The sequence below is a fragment of the Diceros bicornis genome, chromosome 3 (genome assembly GCF_020826845.1).
Source record: "Diceros bicornis minor isolate mBicDic1 chromosome 3, mDicBic1.mat.cur, whole genome shotgun sequence".
Taxonomy (NCBI): Eukaryota; Metazoa; Chordata; class Mammalia; order Perissodactyla; family Rhinocerotidae; genus Diceros; species Diceros bicornis.
This window is the reverse complement of record NC_080742.1, coordinates 83024451-83045949: the sequence shown is the minus strand read 5'-3', so window position 1 is coordinate 83045949 and position 21499 is coordinate 83024451. Positions and strand designations below refer to the sequence as shown.

General features: G+C 39.1%; 1 protein-coding gene across 10 annotated transcripts in view; it reads right to left on the bottom strand.

The window, feature by feature from the left end:
• Positions 1–21499, bottom strand: part of CALD1 (caldesmon 1) — a 181632-nt gene that overhangs the window by 2379 nt on the left and 157754 nt on the right. For 8 of the 10 annotated variants that reach the window (XM_058530463.1, XM_058530422.1, XM_058530437.1 and 5 more), the window contains 7 exons: positions 18684–18942; positions 15896–16036; positions 10673–10716; positions 10490–10571; positions 8460–8597; positions 7900–7995; positions 2720–2800 (listed from right to left, as the gene is read on the bottom strand). In XM_058530463.1, the coding sequence (XP_058386446.1) occupies positions 2720–2800; positions 7900–7995; positions 8460–8597; positions 10490–10571; positions 10673–10716; positions 15896–16036; positions 18684–18942 (841 nt within the window). The remainder of the gene's footprint in view (positions 1–2719; positions 2801–7899; positions 7996–8459; positions 8598–10489; positions 10572–10672; positions 10717–15895; positions 16037–18683; positions 18943–21499) is intronic. The other 2 variants (XM_058530445.1, XM_058530379.1) reach the window with 1 other exon arrangement.

Below are 21499 nucleotides of genomic sequence, written 5' to 3'. Positions count from 1 at the left end.
CTTTAAATTGGCAGGCCACAGTGTTTCAGCCAGATGTTTTGTGTCAGAAGAAAAAAAAAAAATTATAATATGGCAGGAATAAGTATTTATGAAAGGGAGATTATTGGTATTCTGTTCAAATATGCTCCTCTTCTTTTAGTCTATATTTTCTTCTGTTGATTTTTTCACTTTTCTATTTCTTTCTTTCTCCTTTATGTTCCCCTTTCCCTGCCTTAACCTTCAGCCTTGCTCATGGCGTTCAGAGTCAAGGAGATGTTTTTTTTTCAACTCCACTATAAGGGCCAGGAATCTATAGTGTGCATTCCAGAACAGGCACACCTGATTGAATGGCTCAGTCTCGGCCACGTCAAGTCACAATGGTGAAGTGCAGGATGTTTATCTTTTGTTTTCTCCCATTTTTTATTTCCTCCCTCCTGTTCTTACACCCCTACCCTTGAAACTTATCTGACCCATAGTCTTATTCATATACCATTTATTTTCCTTAGCTAGCTGCTAAAAATCCTTGCTGAGGTATTCACGAAAATTAAAGTGTTGTGAACTTGCATTTTTAAATGTGTATTTTCATTTCAAAGGAATGACTGCGTGGCGGGTGGTGAGCTTGACATTTTGGAGCAAAGGAGCTACATTCTTGCCTACCTCCTAAACTCATTGCTGGGCCTGGTGGTTATTTTCCTATTATGACAGTACAAAGAGTTTCGTGGCACAGACTGAGGAGGGAGGTGCGTGTGAAGCCTCACCCTGTCACCTTCCCACCTTGTACCACCATGCTGCACAGCTCCAGGGAGTACCATTCACACTATCTCGTATGGGAGTGGTGTTCTCTTGAGTCCTACCACTGCAGATTGTATCTTTACTCCACCTCCCAGAACCCTGGCTTGGAGGAATGTTAGCCAGAGGGACCCCGTTATACCTGTGATGATGGACTATGGACAGCTGACATCCCCTACTCAGACACGAGACTACATAAACATTTGGACTGTCATTTCTGAAAGGTCAGAGACTTATGCTAGAAAGCCATAATGGCTTAGGCCAATAAAAGTTCATTCTTTTGGGGGCTGGCCCCATGGTGTAGTTAAGTGCACGTGCTCCACTTCGGTGGCCTGGGGTTCGCAGGTTCAGATCCCGGGCCTGAATCTACACGCCGCTTATCAAGCCATGCTGTAACAGGCATCCCACATAGGAAGTAGAGGAAGATGGGCATGGATGTTAGCCCAGGGCCAGTCTTCCTCAGCATAAAGAGGAGGATTGGCAACAGATGTTAGCTCAGGGCTAATCTTTCTCACCAAAAAAACAGTTCATTTTTTTTAAAGAAAAAAAACTAAAACCAATTCCTCTGTCCCCTTCCACCAGGAGAAAATTGTATAAGGAACTTTAAAACTTTGTATTTTCTGCTGAATATGCAATCCTCCAAAGAAAGCAGCATGTATAATGGTTAAGAATGCAGGTTCAGATCAGGCTGTCTGAGTTTCAATGCAGGCTTTGCTATTTATTTGCTGTGTGGCTTTGGGCAAGTTAATTTCTCTGTGTCTCATTTTCCTTAGCTCTAAATGGGGGTAATAATAATCCTTCACATGGTGGTTGGAGGATCAATGAGACAATGTAGGTTAAGAAGGTAGAACGTACTTTGCATATAGTGGATGCTCACTAAGTGTTAGTGGTTTGTAGTGGTGATATTATTACTAGGTACTTTTAGTATATTACCAATGACTTAGAAAACTGAACTTATTTGAAAGTCACTTTAAGTAGAGAGGCTGGGCTAATGGATTTTCTTGGAATGTAAGAGCAATCAAGAACTAATAGAGAAGATGGAGTAACACACTTAGGCAGCTGCACCAGATTTAAGAGCATGTAGAAAGCTGGAAAGTAATGCTCTCACTTCAGTGGGTTGTAGTGGTTCTCCAGTCACCTTTGAGGTGATTCTGAGTCCTGAGTTTGCTTAAAAAGTGCTTCTGTCGCTAGAGTTCTAAGTGGACCCATAAGCAGACTGTTCTAATCTTACTTATTGTTGGTCTCTGATTTCTCTCTTTTCAGTTTTCCCTCTATTAAAGGAAGAGACTGGGTTTATTAATTGAAATGGGGAAGGGCTACAATTAGGAGTTGAATTAGCTCCTTCTACAAAAAGGGATCTTATTTTTAGTCTGAGCATCATTTAGATATTGTCCAGAGCTCCTTTTATGAAGAATGAACATACTCTTTGAGCAGAAGACCAAAAAAAAGACAAATCCAAGCATTCTTAGCCATGAGTTTTCATAGGGTAGCAAATTTTGCCTAACCTTGGAATATTATTTTAATTTTTTGCCATAGCAACCTTGAGTCCCAGGCTGCTGGCAATGTAACCTTAGAGTGGTTCCAGAAAGCAACTTTGGAACCACTCAGGGAGACAGGTGTTTCTCCCTTGTAAGTCTGGACCTTGTAAGAAAATGTAGATCATGGTTATACCATCCAGCCTTCTGCTGTCAACACTCCTACCACTATGGCATTCCCAGAATGTTTTACTGGGAATTATTCCATGAGTTTGGATAATTTATGTTGTATGACTGACAAACCTGCAATGCTGAAGGCCCCATGAACTCTGCCTTTCACTGTACAATATTCGGGTGTTTAGAAACTGATGGTTACCCAGGCAAAGATCTGTGGACCAGTGATATTTCTTATTTGACCCTGGGACATCATACTGTGGGATACAGCAGGAAAAGAACCTATGAAAAACAAATCTTACCTTAGTGGGGGAAGTGACCTTATCCACAGATTGCTTTTCCCAGAGGTTCCGCTTGCCAGATACATCTCCTGGCCTCAAATCCTAATGAAGAGAAAGCAGAAAAAAATTGATAGGCAGCCATATATATTTTCTGGCCAGATCTAAATAAATCACCACATCCATTGTTTGTTTGTTTGAATCAGTTTCTTGTTTAATACACTTTATCCTAATGATCTGAAATGGATGGCATCCAAAGGATCATTAACTGTTGTTTGTTTTTATATAGAACTTGACTTGTGTTATGATATGAGAATGGGCTGGAAATATCCAGCAGTTAGGTCCTGTCCTTTCCCTAAGGACCTACTGTTTATTGGTCAGTAAAATTGGAACATAAGCATATTTAAAATAATGTAGCCTATTTTTAACTTTCTATGCTCTTAGAAGTGAATAGAGCATAGGTTAGTTATAAAGACTTCCTTTGGGTTTGGGTAAGCATTTCACCCTTTGCAGATGAACTTTCTTTCAGTGCCCTACCCGTGTCCCCTCGCGCTTATGACTTGAGTGCATACTAGCCTGACATCCAACTGCCAACACCGTGTTTCTTGCCTGAGGACTTTCTCTGGCTACAGATGCCCCCTTTGCCCACCCAGGAGGTGGCTGGAAGTTCAGAGAGTTAACATGCCCAGGAGCAGTCCTCAACAGCTCACCGATGAGATTTGGTGCAAGAACATGTCTCAGGCTCACTCATGCCTCAGGTAGGAGGTCTCTGAAACATGGCTTCATAGTGGCTTCCTGGGTTTTCCCAGTAGGATTAAGTTTTAATAGCCCACATTGTGACTTGCTTAATAACATTTTTTATTGGCTGCCTTCTTTCTCCCGTCTCACCTCCTGTAGTGTTGTTTTCACTGCCCAAGTACACGACTTGCACTCGCATCACTATCTTAGGGTCTGCTTCAGGGCAGCTCAAACTAAGATGCTTTTCTAATTGCACGTTCCTCAGACTAAAATCATTTTGTGTTTCCTGAGGAGCTAGTGGGTAATTCAGAAGTGTATCAGTAGAACCTAGCCCCACAAAAGTAAACACGTACCACAAATTGTACCCATAAGAGAAACCGACAGTTGATGACATATGTGAGAACGTGTAGAAATCTTGGGAAGAAAACACTAAAATATGATTGATAACAGTTATATAGCTTTGATTCTTTACTACCTCATAATTAATCTGGTTTGGATAAGGATCCAAATTTCTGTTTCCATTTACTTTTCTTCTAGTATTTGCTTATATTAGTACTTGGCAAAAGGTAGTTTGTAGAAAATAAATATGTTTTACTGAAATAGTAATGTTTATTTTGGCACACCCCTTTCTCATTAGGAAGGCAAAGCTAAGAGCAATTGCATTTATCCATGGACACCAATCGAAACGGACATATTTTTGATAGATAGTATTGAAATTTCGACCCTGAAAATACATTGGTTAAATGTGAAGCATTTCAGATTTTCTTTAATCCTACAGATTTTCTGGATATCCACTGTGGCATGAATTCCTGATATTCTGTTAGAGAGTTACACCTATTTAACTTGGAACCAGTAAGCAACAAATCAGGTTGCTTTTAAGGAATTCCACTACATTTGCCAATGTTGGTAGAAGCTGCCAAATTGTCTGGAAGACTGTTTTAAAATTTTGGAAACTATAATTAGGCACATGCTAATGGAAGCTCTGGTAAGTGACTATTATTACTTTATTTATTTGATTCATATAAGACAAATATTTTTCTTTCACATGAATTTTCTTCTACCGAGGAAAATGAATTGTATTTCCCTTAAATCCTGCCTATGAATCTTTCGAGATCACTTAAAAAGTTTAAAGAGTCTATTTTAAGAAAATATTAACATCTAAGTGGTAAGTTGGCATTTTAAATCAAAGGGGAAATAGAAATAAATTACCTGACCAGACTACATTTTAGAGAAAGACCCACTCCGGGAGAAGAGGGAGAAATGAAGGCAGGAGAAGCAGGTTTCCAATCAACCAGAGATCAAAGAATGAAGAAGAGAATTCAGCTGAGAAAGACATTGTTGGGTTTTTTTTTAAACAAAAAGAAAGACAAATTAGCATTTTAATTGCTGTATATAACATGTAGTCTAGACACAAAGAACAGACAAACAAGCTAAAACAGACATACTCAGAATTGAATTCCAGTTACAAAGTTATACTGAAATCCTGTAACTTCTACCCATAAATAGCAATAGATGTCCCAGTAAGGAATCAACTGCAGATCAATGCTTACTTTTAAAGAAGTTAATTTTCAGGGACCCCAAATAATATTGATTTGACAAACTATTGTGAGCACTTTTAATTCTTAGTATATATGAAAATTATTGTATAACTTGGTAGAGGATGGTTTTTCTCTGCAGTGAATTTCAGAACAATGCTAATCCTGAAGGAAACACTAATTTCCCTCTTCTTGAGGTTTCACTGGCTGAGGACCATTTTGGTGAAAGAATTTCCCTCTGACTTTTCCTTAATTGCTACATGCCATACATCTGCAAACACAAACCTAGGCTTTCCTCTCCACCTGTATATGCCAAGGAATATAAACAAGGGACTGAGAATAAATCACCTCTGGTCCAAAATTAGAAAGCACCTTTGGGGCCTCCTATTTGCCACCATCTTTAGCTAATCCTCTGACATCCTGGGCTCAGGGTCAGTCTGACCAGAGTCCCACGGGTATCAAACTCAGATGCCTGCCATGAAGGCCAGGCTGGAAACACAAATGCCTAAAGAAGCTTGGTGCAAGAAAATAAGGAAAAGAAGGAATCAACAAATTCAAGAGTGCATGCCTCAACACCTCAAAAATGTGTTCAAATTACAATTTAAAGAGGAAAATAAAGTACAATGCTGTGGGCCAAACTACACAGATCTTAGCTGCAGGCCACCAGTGTGAGACCCCCTGGACAAGATCCTTGCTTGACCTATGTTTCTAAGCTGCCTTCCCAGACTTAACCTCTGCCAGCCAAGATTTATGCATCTGCAGGATCCTTCTAGCTCTTTCCACAGTTTGGAAATTTCATCTCTTTTCTGCTGGACCCAAAGTGTCTGTGAGTTACCCTCCTACCTTGCTGGGCTCCAGGCAAGTCCTCTCCCAAAGAGACCACCATGTTGCTATTCATACTTTGACAGAGTGCTGTCTCTACTACCCCTGGAACATGGACAGAGCTTAAAGTTGCTTATTAAGTGTATGCAAACTGGCTTTTTAATTTACAATATCTGTTACATATTGCTTTCTTTTGATCTGGCCTTCATTCAGGAAGCCACCCTAGTCTACAAAATGCAATGGGACATGGGAAAAAAGAGATCACTACCATCTATACAAATTGCTACATTCTTCTTTCCTTTTCCTTCCAACCTCTGGTAGATGGTCTAGGAAATTACTAAATAGTAGGTGAAGCAGGCAATGATTTTGTAATTTCCCTGTAACATCTTTTAGTCCTGCCATTTTTCAGAGGCTGTCAATAATCTCTGAAAATGGGTTTTTTTTGTGGAAACTTTGACAGTTATATCTATTGTAATAATGACTGAATTGAATCTTTTTAACCCACTCATTAGATGATGATGGGCTTATTAATTAATGTGCTGGTAAAAGAGTGTGAGTCAAGTCCCGGACCAAACATAGGAGTATAATCTGGTATAGAAATGAAATAGGTCATAAATACTATGAGTGTGAAAAAAATGACCAGCTCCTCTGGCAATGTGCCATACTCATCAAGGAAGGAAACATATACCTTCCTATCTTTATCCTGGCTATCTTGAGAGACCTTCAATGGGTCCATGAAACTGCTGAACTTGTATTATATGCACGTTTTGCAGGAGAGGGTCCTTAGGTTTCATTAAGTTTTCAAAGGGGTCCATAATTCAAAAAAGGTTAATAGTCACTGGTCTGGAACCACAAAACTTATATAAATTGCTATTTAAAAAAATAACTTCTTACGTCGCCTTGGGTGCTGGGGAAACTTGAGGCACTAAAGAGCACATAGCTTTTGGGTATGGTCCCTTGCCTCGACTGTCTCCTTTTATAGGCCCCCTTTCCTGTATATACTGGGAGAGGGAAAAAGATTTTTTTTCAATACATAAAGATTTTCCAATTGTAAATTGGGTTTACATTAGTTTTATACCTCCTGTGAGCCCCTAGGCAAAGAATCTCGGGCTGAATATTAATTAAGTGACTATAAGGAGTTGTGCCCAAGAAGGGTATGGACATGTTTCCTTTTCTTCTTTTTTCTTTTTAAATTGGGAAAGTGATCAACTCTAGTGACTTTGGAGATTAAATGTGGAGCCAATGGATGCAATTAAATGCTCAATGGCACAGAGGTCTAGGATTTGGAAAGCTTTTCTTCTACCTCTGGAATGGAGTGGTTATGAAAGTTGAGTCTCTGCCCCCTCAGGCACCAACAAAGGTATAAAAGCCACCTTAACAGAGAAAGCTCACCAATATATAGTAGGGAGCTTAATAAGGTTTTTGATTATAATGATAAGTGCAAGACAATTATCATATACATTCAATGAAACGGTTAAAAGAATATTTTTATAGTAAGACAGCCACACTTAATGAGAAAATTTTAGATTTCCAAAAATAACATTCATAAGCAGTTTTTATAGTTTCTAGTTTTACTGGATTTTTTAAAATGGCCTTCCTTTGGAGTTGTCGACATAAAATTATAGCAATTATTTCAACAACTACCCAATAACTGTATTTTTGTGCTAAGTTACAGAATTTGGCAATTAGAAAATACAGGTTCAAAATAGCCAACATACACAGTCTTTTGGGAATAAGTTTAGGGGTGCTCTTGACAGAGAATTGGCCAAGGTAATTTGACATTTTCATTTTCAAATTCCTAGCTATAATGTATAGAATAGAAGCTAAACAAATAGTCCAGTTAAGAGTGTAAATTTGAGCTGCCTCAACGTTCTGGTTAATTACTACTCTCAGGGTAGAGAGGTGATTATGGTTCCATTTTAGCCTCTGGGTAATTATGGGGCTGCTCTGGGCTGTTCTTTCTAAATCTGAACCCCTCCTTCTGTGTTATTCAGCAGTGACAGAAAAGAATAGGTGCCTTGTCTTTCCCAGGAAATAGACCAACTGCCTCTTCTTCCTCTGCTGAAGCTGAGAGATCAAAGAAATTCAGAAAAACCCAAGGCTACTTACAGAAGGTTTGGGAGCAGGTGACTTGTTTCCGTCTGGGGTTTTGGTGAGCCATTCATTGATGCGGCTGGAAACCCCCACCTTCAAGCCAGCAGTTTCCTACAAAGAGTCAATCATCCAAAATATTAAAGAAAAAAAAAAAAACTTTACCAGGAAAGAAATCTTCAAAGCAACCTGAAAATATTACTAAGTATTATTTCACATAACCATCACATAATGCTAATCAATTATTAATTGTTATATTTAATATTTTGAGTAAATAAACCTTAAACTTGATATTTAAAGAACGTGTTATCTGGTTTTCTTTTCCCTGCACCTCACCCCACCGCAACCCCAAGGGTTGGCAATTAATTTCAGGCACTTTATTTGGAATACTGTGGCCAGAGCATAGTACATAGTCTAACCTCATGAACATATTCTTTCTGAACTTGCTTTGGCCGTCATAGCAAAAGAAAGCAAGAATTACACCTTCTTCACTGCTTTTATTATTAACTGGTGTGATTCCTAAAAACAAAAAAAAAAATCCACCCTCTAAAATTAAAAGACAAAAATCCTATGCTTACCTTATTTGGTGTGCCTGAAGCAGCAGGGGACGAAAACACATTCCCCTTCTCCCACATGCTCTTGATATTGCGTACACCTTCGGCAGGGACAGGAAGATCTGAAGCCGCGGGCTTCGTAGGTTTCGCACTTTTTGTTCCCTGAAGTGTGGGAATTGTTTTTAGGATTGGTACTGATAAGTTTGTTCTCACAAAATTATAGTGAGCTTGTCTTCCTAAACATCATCATTTAAAAAATTCATCGTGTAAATATCTTCACCAATGACAAGAGTCATAATTTCTGTTGTAAAACTACCTTCTGATGACATATATACCTCAAACTAAACCATAAGATCTAGATCAGAGGGTCTTTCAAAAATGAAATATGCTTTTTATTGGGACACCATTTATTGTTAAGGTGATGTTCTACTTCGTTTCTTCAACAGATACTTCTTAAGTGCCTACTGAGTACAAGGCACTGTGCTAGGCTCTGGGGATACAGTGGTACTCAAGACAGTCTGCTCTGTAGGCTGCAGTGGACTTACATTTTAATAGGAGAGAAAGACAGTAACTAGTTATACAAGTATTTATTTCACATTGTGGTAAGTGCTATGAAAGATAAATGTAGTTCTGTGAAGCATGCCAAGAGAGCACACAATAGGGAAATAATACTTAGTTTAGGGGAGCAAAGAAGTCTGCTCTGAGGAAGTGATATTTAAATCCAGATCTCACAGAAGTCTTGAAAGTGGCTAGGTGAAAAGAAGGAGCAAATGCCATTCCATGCAGAAGGAACAGCATGTGCTAAGGACCAAAGACAGGGACATGCTGAAAGACTGAGAGACCTCTGCATGGAGAATATACTGGAATGAGGAAAGAATGGATAAGATGAGGAAAGAAGGATGAAAGATGTGCTTTCGAGATACTTCTTCAGCAGTAGTGATGGGCATTCTCAGAATCATGCAGTTTTTCTGGTTGTCCTGGTATGAGGCCTGTGGCATGTGTTGTCAAGGTGGTCAGCTAGGGTGAGTGGTACCACCAATGGCCCATGCATAAAAAAATCTCCCAGGACTATGCCCTGAAGCCACAGTCTTGACTTCATTAACCCTATAAGAGCTATGACCACTTCAACCACAGAAAATAACTATGTGCGACTTGTCTTATATTTTAGTGCACATTTAATCTTGTGAAAATCACCTCTTGAGTGTTAGGACTTGATTATTCATTTGATAAATCATCCAGACCTCTCTCTTTCAAATTCTCTCTTATCATTGGTTTGTGAACTATTTTACAGATATCTCCACTCTGCAGTACAAAGGATAAAATCAAACTCATCCAATTACTTTACAGCAGGTATTCTGATATAGAAGGTGGCTAAATCATCGACTCAAGTCTACACAAAGGAGAAAAACAGGATCACATCTTGATCAATGGCACCCTAACTTCTTAGTGCATTGGAAACTGTCCTTGGAAACACACATTATTTCCAAATAGAGTAGAACCCCTAGGTCAACTGGGTGGAAAAAAAGTTGGAATAGACAGAAGCATAAAACCACGGTCCTTCAAGTATAACATAATCAATTTGAAATTGATGATGATTAAACTCAGGCTGGCTATCATCTTTATATTAATGTGTACTACTATTTTTATTTAATAATAAAAGTTTTTATAGACAAAAGAGAATTAACCAAGGTTGTAAGGGACCTGTTTAAACTACATATGGGAACACATTTTATAAGGAATTAGGGATATTGAAGATATACTTATGAACATATAAATAATATAGTTAAATACCAATAAAACCATTCATTAAAGGATAACACCTTCATTAAAGAATACTCAGGCTGAAAGTAGTAAACAACAATGTAAAACTTTTCTATGATTTATCTTTATTATTGTTCTTCTCTATAACTAGTTCAAAGTGTAATAAAGCATCATTAATATTCTAACTCACAAATGTGGTTATTGGATTTGATTATTGTCCTAAGTGTTTCTAGGATCATCTATATGATCAGAGTCTATTTCTTTTTGACCATAACTCTGAGGCCATCTCTCACCTCAATTGCACTGGTGTATTGTTCCAGTCTGCTGTCAATCTTGGAGACCACTGCTGCTTGATGAGTTGATTTGACACCACTGCTAAGAGAATACACACACACATACATGTATAAAAATACAAGAGAGAATCTTTCCATATATAATGACTGATGATTCTCAATTGAACAATCAACCATATTTACCTTTTCTGCACAGACTTATTCAAAAATTCTGCTCGCTCTTCTATCTAGGAATGGAAAAAAAAGAAACCCAGTTAATATTTTCAGCTTATAAATAATGTTTCTCAGCCTATGCCACTATCTCCCCTGACCCTGGTGAATAAAAGCACCAAAGAGTGTCTAAGGGCATTAGGGTGCTGGGCACACCAGCTCTGCTAGAGAAGAAAGCTACGTATAGGCATTTGAGGGAGATTTGGAGGATAAATGTAGTATTGGCAGATGATAGGGAAAGTGTGGAGAAATATAAAATTTTGGAGGCAAATTAAAGACTCGACAGAAACGGAATAAAAATGCCTCTGAAATAATGTAAATCAGTGGCAAAATAGTTACATTTCAAAACTATACAATAATTTTTTCAAAACCACATGCTGTTACCCCTTGCGATATATGAGTACATATGTACTATGCTATTTGATTAACACAATTTTCCCACAATGTTTTCACTACATATTTGGTATGGAATAGGATCAAATAAGAAAGATAACTAGGAACTGTGAACAAGTCACTCACTGCTTAGCCTGATTTCCTAACTTGATGACTGTCAGGCCTATTGCTGAACTTCATTTGCCCTGAATGTAGAAGACAGGGGTGGGGATGGATTGAGACTGGGGCACAGCTCATCAGTAATGGCTGAGGCCTCCCATGAAGCCCCTGTTAGCCCAAGTGGGAATTAAGGAAATAAGCCCAGAAAAACTGTGATGGATATATATGAAATGGGCAGTTCAGTAGTCTTTAATAAATCCTTTTTCTTTTAAAGCTAGGAACTTCTTTTTGCTACAACTAAAGCTACTAAATCAAACATTATATTTTACTGAAACTATATCACTCAAATCAGATGATCTTTGTAAGTCAGCAAATATTTGTTGACTCCTTGTGATAGCCAACTTCAGGCTAGAAATATTCTCTGCACCCAACACCTATCAAAATCAGCAGATAGTAAAATGTTCTTTGTGTATCACAGCATGTGCCAAAGCACTCACAGGCTAAAAGGGTCTGTTTTCTGCCTCTTTCAGGGCAGCCAAGGAATCCACCTGACTCCAGTTACCATAGGCTGAGTGGTTGAGCGCCCCCTATAGTCTTCTGAGATGCTAGTGGCTCTTTCTGGCCTGGACTGACCTGAGACTCGTGGACTATTAATAAATATCCTTAGGCTTTTTGGAAAACATGCTTCACTCCTAATATCAGTTGAATAACATTTTTATAGATGTTAGTGAGGGCACTTCATTCTTTCCAATGATTTCTTACAGTGATAAAAGCAAATTCATTAAGACTAAAACTTTATGCAAAAAAGTCCTTTAGGTAGCCCTGAGTTTATGGGATGTAAGGTGTCTTAAATCTTTTTTTTTCTGATTTTAATATATACTTATAGGTGCATTTCTGGAGAAAAAGTTCCCAGTTGAATGAGGTGAAATATGTTGAAACCATGCAATGCTCTGGCACTTTTAATATTATCCATCCATCCATCCATCCATCCCTCCATCCATCCATCCATCCTACCTTTAACCCTATCAGCCTGTCAGCTAAACAAACAACCAGTAAATTATCTATTGAGTACCTACTATATACAGTTGAATGCTCAACAATGTGTAAGACAGTGTCCCATTCTTTAAGGAGAACACAATTTAGTAGAGGAGACTCACAGAACATATAAGTAAAATACAAATTCAATGGTAGGTACCATATTAAAGATGAGAAGACAATGCTGTGGCTATAGGAGAAGTGACCCTCCGGAGCAGACGGAGAAGGCTTTTCAGGAGTGTTGATATTTGAGCTGAGATTTTTAGTTTACAGTTTACATAGTTTTATAAATGAGTTTATGAAAGTGAGGGTGGGAGTGCATGAGTCAGAGGGGAGAGGACATTTCTAGTAGAGCAAATACACGTATGAAGATCTGGGAACCATAGGCAAAGTGGTGGGAGCGAAGAACGAAGAAACAGCCAGCGTGGTGGAAGGACAGAGGCACGGTAGAGGGGGTGGCAGAGGCGAGAGTTGCTCTCTGTAGCACTTTCAGCATCATTCTGACACAGGGATCATCTTGCTAACCTTGGCCATCACATTTGTTCAAACTACAGAGGCTCTCAGACTCCAACTTTTCCTTTTGTATCTACAGTACTCAATATAGCTGGACTTCATTATCCCATTTCATCAGGACTCACCATCCATTTACTGACGCACTTTAAAATTCCTTAACTTAGTGGCTCCAGATAATGTAACAATTTGTACTGAATTTGTAAATAAAACATTCTATATAAGGAGTTTAATGAGGTAAACTGAAGTTTACCTCAAACTGAGGTTCTTCTGAAGACCAAGAGATGGCAGTGTTGCCCCAATAAAACTCAGGGGAAAAACAGTTTTAAAAACTTAGTTTTTATTAGAAAATCAGCTCTCTCCTAACTCCACACCCCCTCCACCACCAATATATGAAAATAAGAATAATCAAAACAAAATTTTAAATTTAACTTACTTAAAACTTATTCTTTGCACATGTTATGTAAGAAAAATCATTCCCTGCTAACATAATTTAACTATAAGAAACCAGGTTCAGGGCCGGCCCCGTGGCTTAGCGGTAAAGTGCGCGCGCTCTGCTACTGGCGGCCCGGGTTCGGATCCCGGGTGCGCACCGACACACCGCTTCTCCGGCCATGCTGAGGCTGCGTCCCACATACAGCAACTAGAAGAGATGTGCAACTATGACATACAACTATCTACTGGGGCTTTCGGGGGGAAAAAAAAAGGAGGAGGATTGGCAATAGATGTTAGCTCAGAGCCAGTTTTCCTCAGCAAAAAGAGGAGGATTAGCATGGATGTTAGCTCAGGGCTGATCTTCCTCACACACACACACAAAAAACCAGGTTCAGGGTTTCCCAGATGAGGAATAAATTTCATGAGAAATTAATGAAATACACTAGTTGATAATATTTTGAGGTCAAATATCCAATGTTTTTCCTCCCACTGGCATTCCACAATGTTAACTTGTGAACATTGGTAAGAGTTGTGGGCCCAAGAGCATCCACAGCTGCTGGAATTCAATTGTAGAATATGAAATTGAGCTCTAAAACCAGAACCACAGCAAGTTCTTCAAGGCACACACTATGGAGAAAAGCAATAGATTGTTCCTGAAAGCCTGTCACTGTTAAATAGAATTTTAAAAAGTTTTGTTTCTTTTTTATATATCTACTTTAATTGATTGCTCACACATGCCTCTCTACCCAAAGGAGCAGATAAATGGCTTCCTGGGAACACTCGATGAAATGGGAAGCCAGGAGTCTGGTTGAGGGAAAGACCATAGAAGTAAGTAAGCTGAAAAATTTGGTAGAGAAGAGATGTGAAGAGGAGGAGGAGGATGGATTGTAGTTTTTCCTGAAAAGAAGAGTAGAAATTAGAAGTCTGGATGACTACTACTTTTTTCATGTTACCAAGACTATTCAAAGAAAACTTAGCTTGGGTAGAATTTTAAGGAAGGTAGAAAGAGAGAACATGGTTTTCTTTGATTATTGATGAACCAGGAACAGAAGGACCCAGACCAGGAATGGAGCAGACTCTTGTGGCTACACAGAAATAGCCTGAACTGAGTGGGGTTTTTTGCCTTTCTGATCTTTCTCCTATAGCAGGAGTCTGCAAACTATGGCCCATTTGCCCACAGGCCAAATGCAGCAGCCCATATTTTTCACGTAGCCCTCAAGCTAAGAAAGAGTTTTATATTATTAAGTGATTGAAAAAAATCAAAAGAAGACTATTTTGTGACATAGGAACATTTTATGAAATTCAAATTTCAGTGTCCATAAATAAGCTCGCCTACTCCACAAGGCTTCTCTCTACTCATTTTGCTCAGTTTTGAGGTCTCACTGTGCTGGTAGTCTGCATCTGGTTACCTTTGTAATTCTTGAATTCACCTGAGGCAGCCAACTATATTAGTGTCCCGGGAGCGGCAACCTTGCTTTGTACTTCTCTTCCTCATGATACATAGCACACAGTAGGTATGTTATAAACATCAAATGGTAAATCATAAAGCCCCGCTGTGCTTAGTTTGGATTCCCCCTGAAGCAGAGCTTGAGATGAGAGGGTTCAAGTATAAGTAGTTTATTTGGGAGATGTCAGAACTATGACTGGGACGCACATGATCATGAAGACTAAGCGAAGTTATTTAGGGATAAAATGCGCCGATTTTCATGTGAAACAGGTAATAACTATAAAATGTAAGTAATGAGCTTTTGGTCATTTTAGTGTGGCACAAGGTACGACCTCACACACATTTACAGACAACACACATGCACACACTTAACCCAGCTGGAGCCTGGCTAGGATTCGATACTGGCTTTGCCCAGTGTCAATCCACTATAACCCAGCTAGGTTGATGGAAAATGAGGGTGAAATAAAAATGCTAAAAGTTCCAACTCTGAAGATTCATTCATTCATTTATTCATTCAACAAATATTTGTTGAGTATCTTCACTGTGCCAGGTGCTCAATAAATGTTAACACTCAAAGCAAAAAATATATTTGAAAATAATGGCAGATTGAGTAGAAATTATAGAGAGTACTTTCTTGACTCTATTCTCCTTTCTCTACATCTCAACCACTCCATCATCTCCCAGACTCAGCTCCTTCCTGCTTATTCTCTTTTCTCTTGGCAGCACTTCTGGCTTACATCAATTAAGAGCTATGCTCCTTGAAGGCAGTAGCGGACCAAACTCATCCTGGCCAAGGACCCTATCTAAATCACCTGCATCTCCTCCCATGACAATAGCTTTCAAATTTGACCAGTACATTTCCAGCTGCCCCGCTTTTAAGAACGACAAAGAAAAAATTAACAGCTAGCGTGAAAAGCAGTTTAAACCTTATAATATATTTGCCCATTTCATAAACTCTAAATGTTTCAGTTTTCAGTTGCTCAGAGCAATGAGGCACCTAGAGAACATGGGTCAGTGACATCTAGAGATAATCGGTGAATGTCATTTTAACGTATACTAAAGCATCTAACAAACAACAGGTACAAATTTCTCCCCTTTATTTCTCCTTCCCATATGTTGAAAACAAAGAGAAGCTGTGAAATGGCTGCAAGAAGGAACAAAAAGATAAATGAAGCAAAGGCTTTGAATAATGAATAACTAAATAAGGGGCTAAGAGCAAGTTTCTATTCTACTATAATAGAGGCATTATAAGAAGGTTTTCTGGTAGGGGGGGATACCTTGAGAGATGAACCTTTGGGAGTGAAACATTTGAATGGCTTCTTGTCATCTGATAGGCCATCTTCTGGCATCTTCTGGCGCTTCTCAGCAGCTTCTGCCCTTCGCCTTTCAATCTCTTCCTTTAGCCTCCTCTTCTCTTCCTAAGAGAGAAAGAAGAGATGACAAGACATCAATATCAGCTTCAAGCCAAAAGGAAAGACAGCTGTAGGGCAAAGAGCATGGTCCCAGAGGGAAAAGGCCCAGGTTCTAGACTAGATGCTGCCTCTTCCTCAATGGCGCTGAGTAGAGGTGAAGCCTGAGTTCTTCAGTCCAACTGCCTGATTTCACACGCTGGTACTTCCACTTCCCAACTGTGCGACCTTGGCCATGTTACTTATCTGCTCTGTGTCTCAGTTTCCTCATCTGTAAAATGAGGATAATAATAGTATCCACTGAATAGGGCTTTAATGAGGACTGAATAAGGAAGCCTATGAAAATGCTTAGACTAGTGCTCAGTATGATTATCATCATCATCATCATCATCATCCTGCCAAGTCATTTAACACTGACCTTCCACCTCTGTATGTGTAAAATTAATATAAATATCCCTTCTACCTCCTTCCTAGGAGAGTTGTGAAGACAAATGAGACAACTTATGTGCAAAGTTATATAAATCTATGGTACTATATTTTCCAAATTGTACAAGAGATGATTTTATGGTGCTCCCCACCTCAAGTGAGTAGATTATTTTAGACGGTTTGACAAAACTGAAATGGTGTAGATATTGCCCCATGGCAGTGAAGTCACAGATACAATCTGTCTCATTAACCTCTCTGTGCCTTCTTTCCTGGCCTGTCTTCTCTCCCCTGTCTTCTCTCTCAGGCAAAAACTCCAGAGCTCCAATCAGGTTGCACACCCTCTATGAATGATTTTCTGAGATTTATGCAGTTTTTTGTAGTTTTCAAACTGTGAGATCTTTATCACTGGATGTTCTCAAGCAGAGACTGGGTGTCTAGCTGTCAGACAATGTTGCAGAAGGATCCTGTGTGTTATGGACTGAATGTCTGTGTCTCCCCAAAATTCATATGTTGAAATCTTAACCCTCAATGTGATGAGATTAAGAGGTGAAGTCTTCGCAAGGTGATTAGATCATGAGGATGGAGCCCTCATCAATGGGATTAGTGCCTTATAAAAGAGGCCCCAGACAGCTCTCTTGCCCTTTCTGCCCTGTGATGACACAGCGAGAAGATAGCTATTTATGAACAAGCAAGTGGGCCCTCATCAGACATAGAATCTGCTGGCCTTGATCTTGGACTTCCCAGCCTCCAGAACTGCAAGAAATCATTTCTGTTGATGGTAAACCACCCAGACTATGGTAATTTGTTATAGCAGCTCAAACTGACTAACATACTGTGCATGCTAAGAGGTTAGACCAAACAATCTCCTAGGTTCAATCCAGTTCTAAGAGTTCACTCTACTTTCACTGAAACCCTCTTCCTCTAAGTAATAATAACAATGATAACAATAATTATATAACTTCCACTTCCTGAGTGCCTATGATATACCAGGCACTGTGAATACAATGATCTAGTTAATCATTGCATCAATCCTGAAAGTAGACATTATTCCACAGACTGAGAAAAGAAGTCTTAGAGTGGCCCAGTAACTTTCTCAAGGTCCCAGCTTGCAAGCGTCAGTTAGGACACAAGCCCAGTTGTGTTAGATTCTAAAGCTCTATCATCCCAATTACTTCCCAACCAGAGGTCATTGGCTCATTGAGTTGGAAGAGATCTTGGAATAATTTATCCAAACTTTCCACATAGTTCAGGGAAACTTTGTAGAAGAGCCATGTCAGAAAGTCATCTAAAGTCTTTTTGCATATTTTGAATAATGAGAGATCACCGTCTCCTAAGATTAGTGGGAAAAGCTCCAGGCTGAGTCGGAGAAGCTGGGTTCCAATATCGATTCTATCACTTTTTAAACAAGTAACTTCACACAAGTCACTCAAACTATTTGATTCCTGGTTTCTTTGTCCATAAAATGAGAACAATAATGTACCCCAGGATGAAAGGGAAGAATGCACATTGTAAACTGTAGCAATATAAGTTGTAGTTGGTTAAGCACTTTTTCAGTTTTCAAAATTTGCCTTCTTGTAATTTTATCTGTTGTTTTCAGTCCTGTCTTAAAAGTTCTGTTCATAATTATTGGGCTCCTGCTATATGCCTGGCACTGTGTTGGGTCCTGGGTAAACAGTAATGAGCAAAGCAGATACTGTCCATGCCTGGGAAAATCTAGTCTACTTACTCTTCCACTAAAAAAACAAAACAAAACTATTTTTCCAAGTCTTCTCTATAAAAACTCTTCAAATAGCAAAACCAACTCTCACAAGACTCAGGTCTTATAACTAATCTGCAGAACTTTTCATCCTCCTCAGCTCTCTAACTGTTCTTTATTGAGGGGCAGTGTAGGGTAACTGGTGAAGACAAGTGGGACCTTGGGAAAATTACAAAAACCTCTCTGTGCCTCAGTTTCCTCGTCTGTAAAATGGGGATGATAGAAGTACCCATATCAGAGAGTTCTTATGAGTGTCGCATAAATTAATATGTATAAAGGTTTTAGAATGGTGCCTAGCACACAGTAAGTTGACTGTTCCTGAAATGTATTTGTAAGAGTCCATGCTGAAAAGAGCAGCAGCATTTCATCAGGGAAATAATTATCCTGTGGGCAAGACGGGTCCCCCGAGATGTGCATTCAGGGGCTGCGGTAAGTTGTGGTGCCCTCTGGCTGGGCGGGCTGTGCCCTCCTTACCTCCTCTCTGACTTTTCGCTCCACTTCCTCCTGCTTCCTCTTCTGCTCTTCCTCCTCCAGAACCTTCCTTCGCTCCTCCCTCTTTTTCTTCAGCTCCTCCAGCTCCAAGGCCGCCTCCTGCTGCTTCTGTTTGAGCTTCTCGAACTCTTCGCTCTCGGTTTCCCCGCGGCGGCGGCGAAGCTCCTCCAGGCGCTTGCCGGCTTCCACTTGGGAAGCGCCTTCAGCCTCCTTGGCCTCGCTCGCCCTCCCTCCTGGGCGGCTGTCGGGAAATGCAAAGGAGTTTGACACAAGTCTGCCTTGCAGCCTCCCCTGGAGGGAGGATGTCGGTCTGCAGGCTTTGCATTCCACACTGGAGAAATCTCCACTGCCCATCATTTGACAGTGGATCTTCACACCCGCCCACGGTGTAGGTTGGGGTCGGCCGGAATGTCAAAGTCTAAATCTGAGTTCCTGCTCTGCCACCTACCTTTGGTTTCCTTAGCTGTACAAGGGGGCAAATAGGCACTGATGGGATTGTAAAATGGTGCAACCACTATGGAAAACAGCATGGAGCTTCCTCAAAAAATTAAAAATAGAATTATCATATGATCCAGCAACTCCACTTCTGGGTATTTATCTGAAGAAAATGAAACACCAACTTGAAAAGATATTTGCACCTTCTTGTTCATTGCAGCATAGTTTACAATAGCCAAAATATGGAAACAACCTAAGTGTGCATCAATGGATAAAGAAAATGTGATATATATACATACGCACACAACAGTGGATTATTATTCAGCCATAGAAAAGAAGAAATCTTATTTAAATACTTATTAACAAGTGGTGAGGGCATTCTTAACTAGATCTGAACATAGGTAGCCCATTTCTGACACTTTTGTCTAATGAACAGATGAATTATCACTGTCTAGTGTCATGGAAGAATAAAACAGACAATGACTTCAAGATTACATAATTACCAATGCTGATCTTATGTGTACACATCATGCTTTTTAAATATTGAGGTAGTTCTGAACACACTATGTCCTTTAGGACAATGCTTTTCAAGCTGGTTTGGAAAATCAGTTTAGTGAACTGTAACCAGCATTTTAAAAAATAAAACAGAAAACATCAGAATACATTGCATACAACAAGAGAAATTACCATTTCTTGACATGCTTCAGTTATAAATACATATGCAGATGTATACTGGGTTATGATGTAAAATTTATTTCTTACTAAGAGTTGAGGTTAAAAGGTTAAAAACATTGTACTAGGTTCTTGATGGTTAAAGATGAACTCTTATTTTGAGCTCAGTTAAGGTTAAACTTGATGTTGCTCTTTCACGGTCTTATAGGTTCATAGGCCTGTGACTGCAGAGAGAAAATCCCCTCTCTTAGATAAGTTAAGATTTTTCCATCTTCAGAGACGAGTTTGCTCTCTCTGTTTTGATCATGTTAGTGTTCAGTTGGACTGGCAAAACACATGCCTACAGAAACTTCTCTGGATTCCACTAGGTGTCACTTAGTCTTCATTTTGGACATTCAAAATGCCCGTCATTAGAGATTGGTTAAATAAATGATGATACGTCTGTCCGGTGGAACACTCTAACCGCATTAATTGTAGGCTTATATTCATTGGTATAGAAAGCTAGCTAAGATACATCGTTATGTGCAATTCAAGAACCAACTTAAAATATAGATTTATAATTATCCTCACACATATGTATGTGTGTGACTATTTTGAATATATAGAGAGAGACTATCTGGAAAAAAGTGTTCCTGGTGATTATCTTTGACGGGTGGGTGCTTATTTTTATACTTCTATTTTCTGAATGTTTTATAATGAGAACATTTTTTCCTATAATCAGAAAAAAAATTTAATTCCCACGTTAAAAAAATAAACAGAAAGCAAAACAAATCCTCATTTTGTACTTTCTATAAAACACTTGGTATAATCTGCTATTTCTATAACTTGCTTATCGAACTGAGATTTTTATGTCATGTTTTAGAGAAAACAATCTAGTTACAAGAAAACAGGAATATCAAAGGGGGCAGTAATTAAATTAAACATGAGCTATGCCCAAAACAGAAGCAAGAATTTGTCCATATCACCTCTGCTCAGATATGTTGGTATGCCCTTAGCGTAAGAGTGCCACTAATATTTCTTCCAGAAGGTTCTCTCCCCTATCCTTGGCTTCTTTAGGTGTAAATCACGATGAACATCAGAACTTTCACCATTAAGAACACAACTTGTTTTCAGTTAAGCTTGTCTAAATAGAAGCTCTTACTCCCTTACTAGCACCTCACTTTATATGCAGCAAAACCAGGTGTCTCTGCTTCTATCAGCATCAACTTCTAATTGAATCTAAAACTAACATATGTGGGCAGCTAAACAAAAACTAATAATATGGTGGCGGTTTGTTTCTGTTATTTTTTTCTGCCCAAAGCTGGAAAAATTAAGGCAAGAGTCATTTAAGAGTTATCAGTGCTCAACCTGTTGCCATTCCTTGTGACTTTTCTCTTTGAATTACCCAGCTCTCTGGATTTCCACACAATGGCCATGTTAATTATTAATTTGAGCTTTGACTGAAGCTGGTTGGCAAATTTGCTAATTGTTAACCAATCTTCTTTCTATGGACAGATTTTTTAACATTCTCTCTCTTAACAAAAATGTACTCATACCTACAAACATATTTTAAACCATCAAATAATAAAACAATAATATTATGAGGTAATATTCATTGAATACTTTTCATGAACCTGACCTGTTCTAGGCCTTTAGAGTATTAAACGTCTGGCCATTTAGCAAGCTTTGGACTCAGCTTAACAGCCTGAATC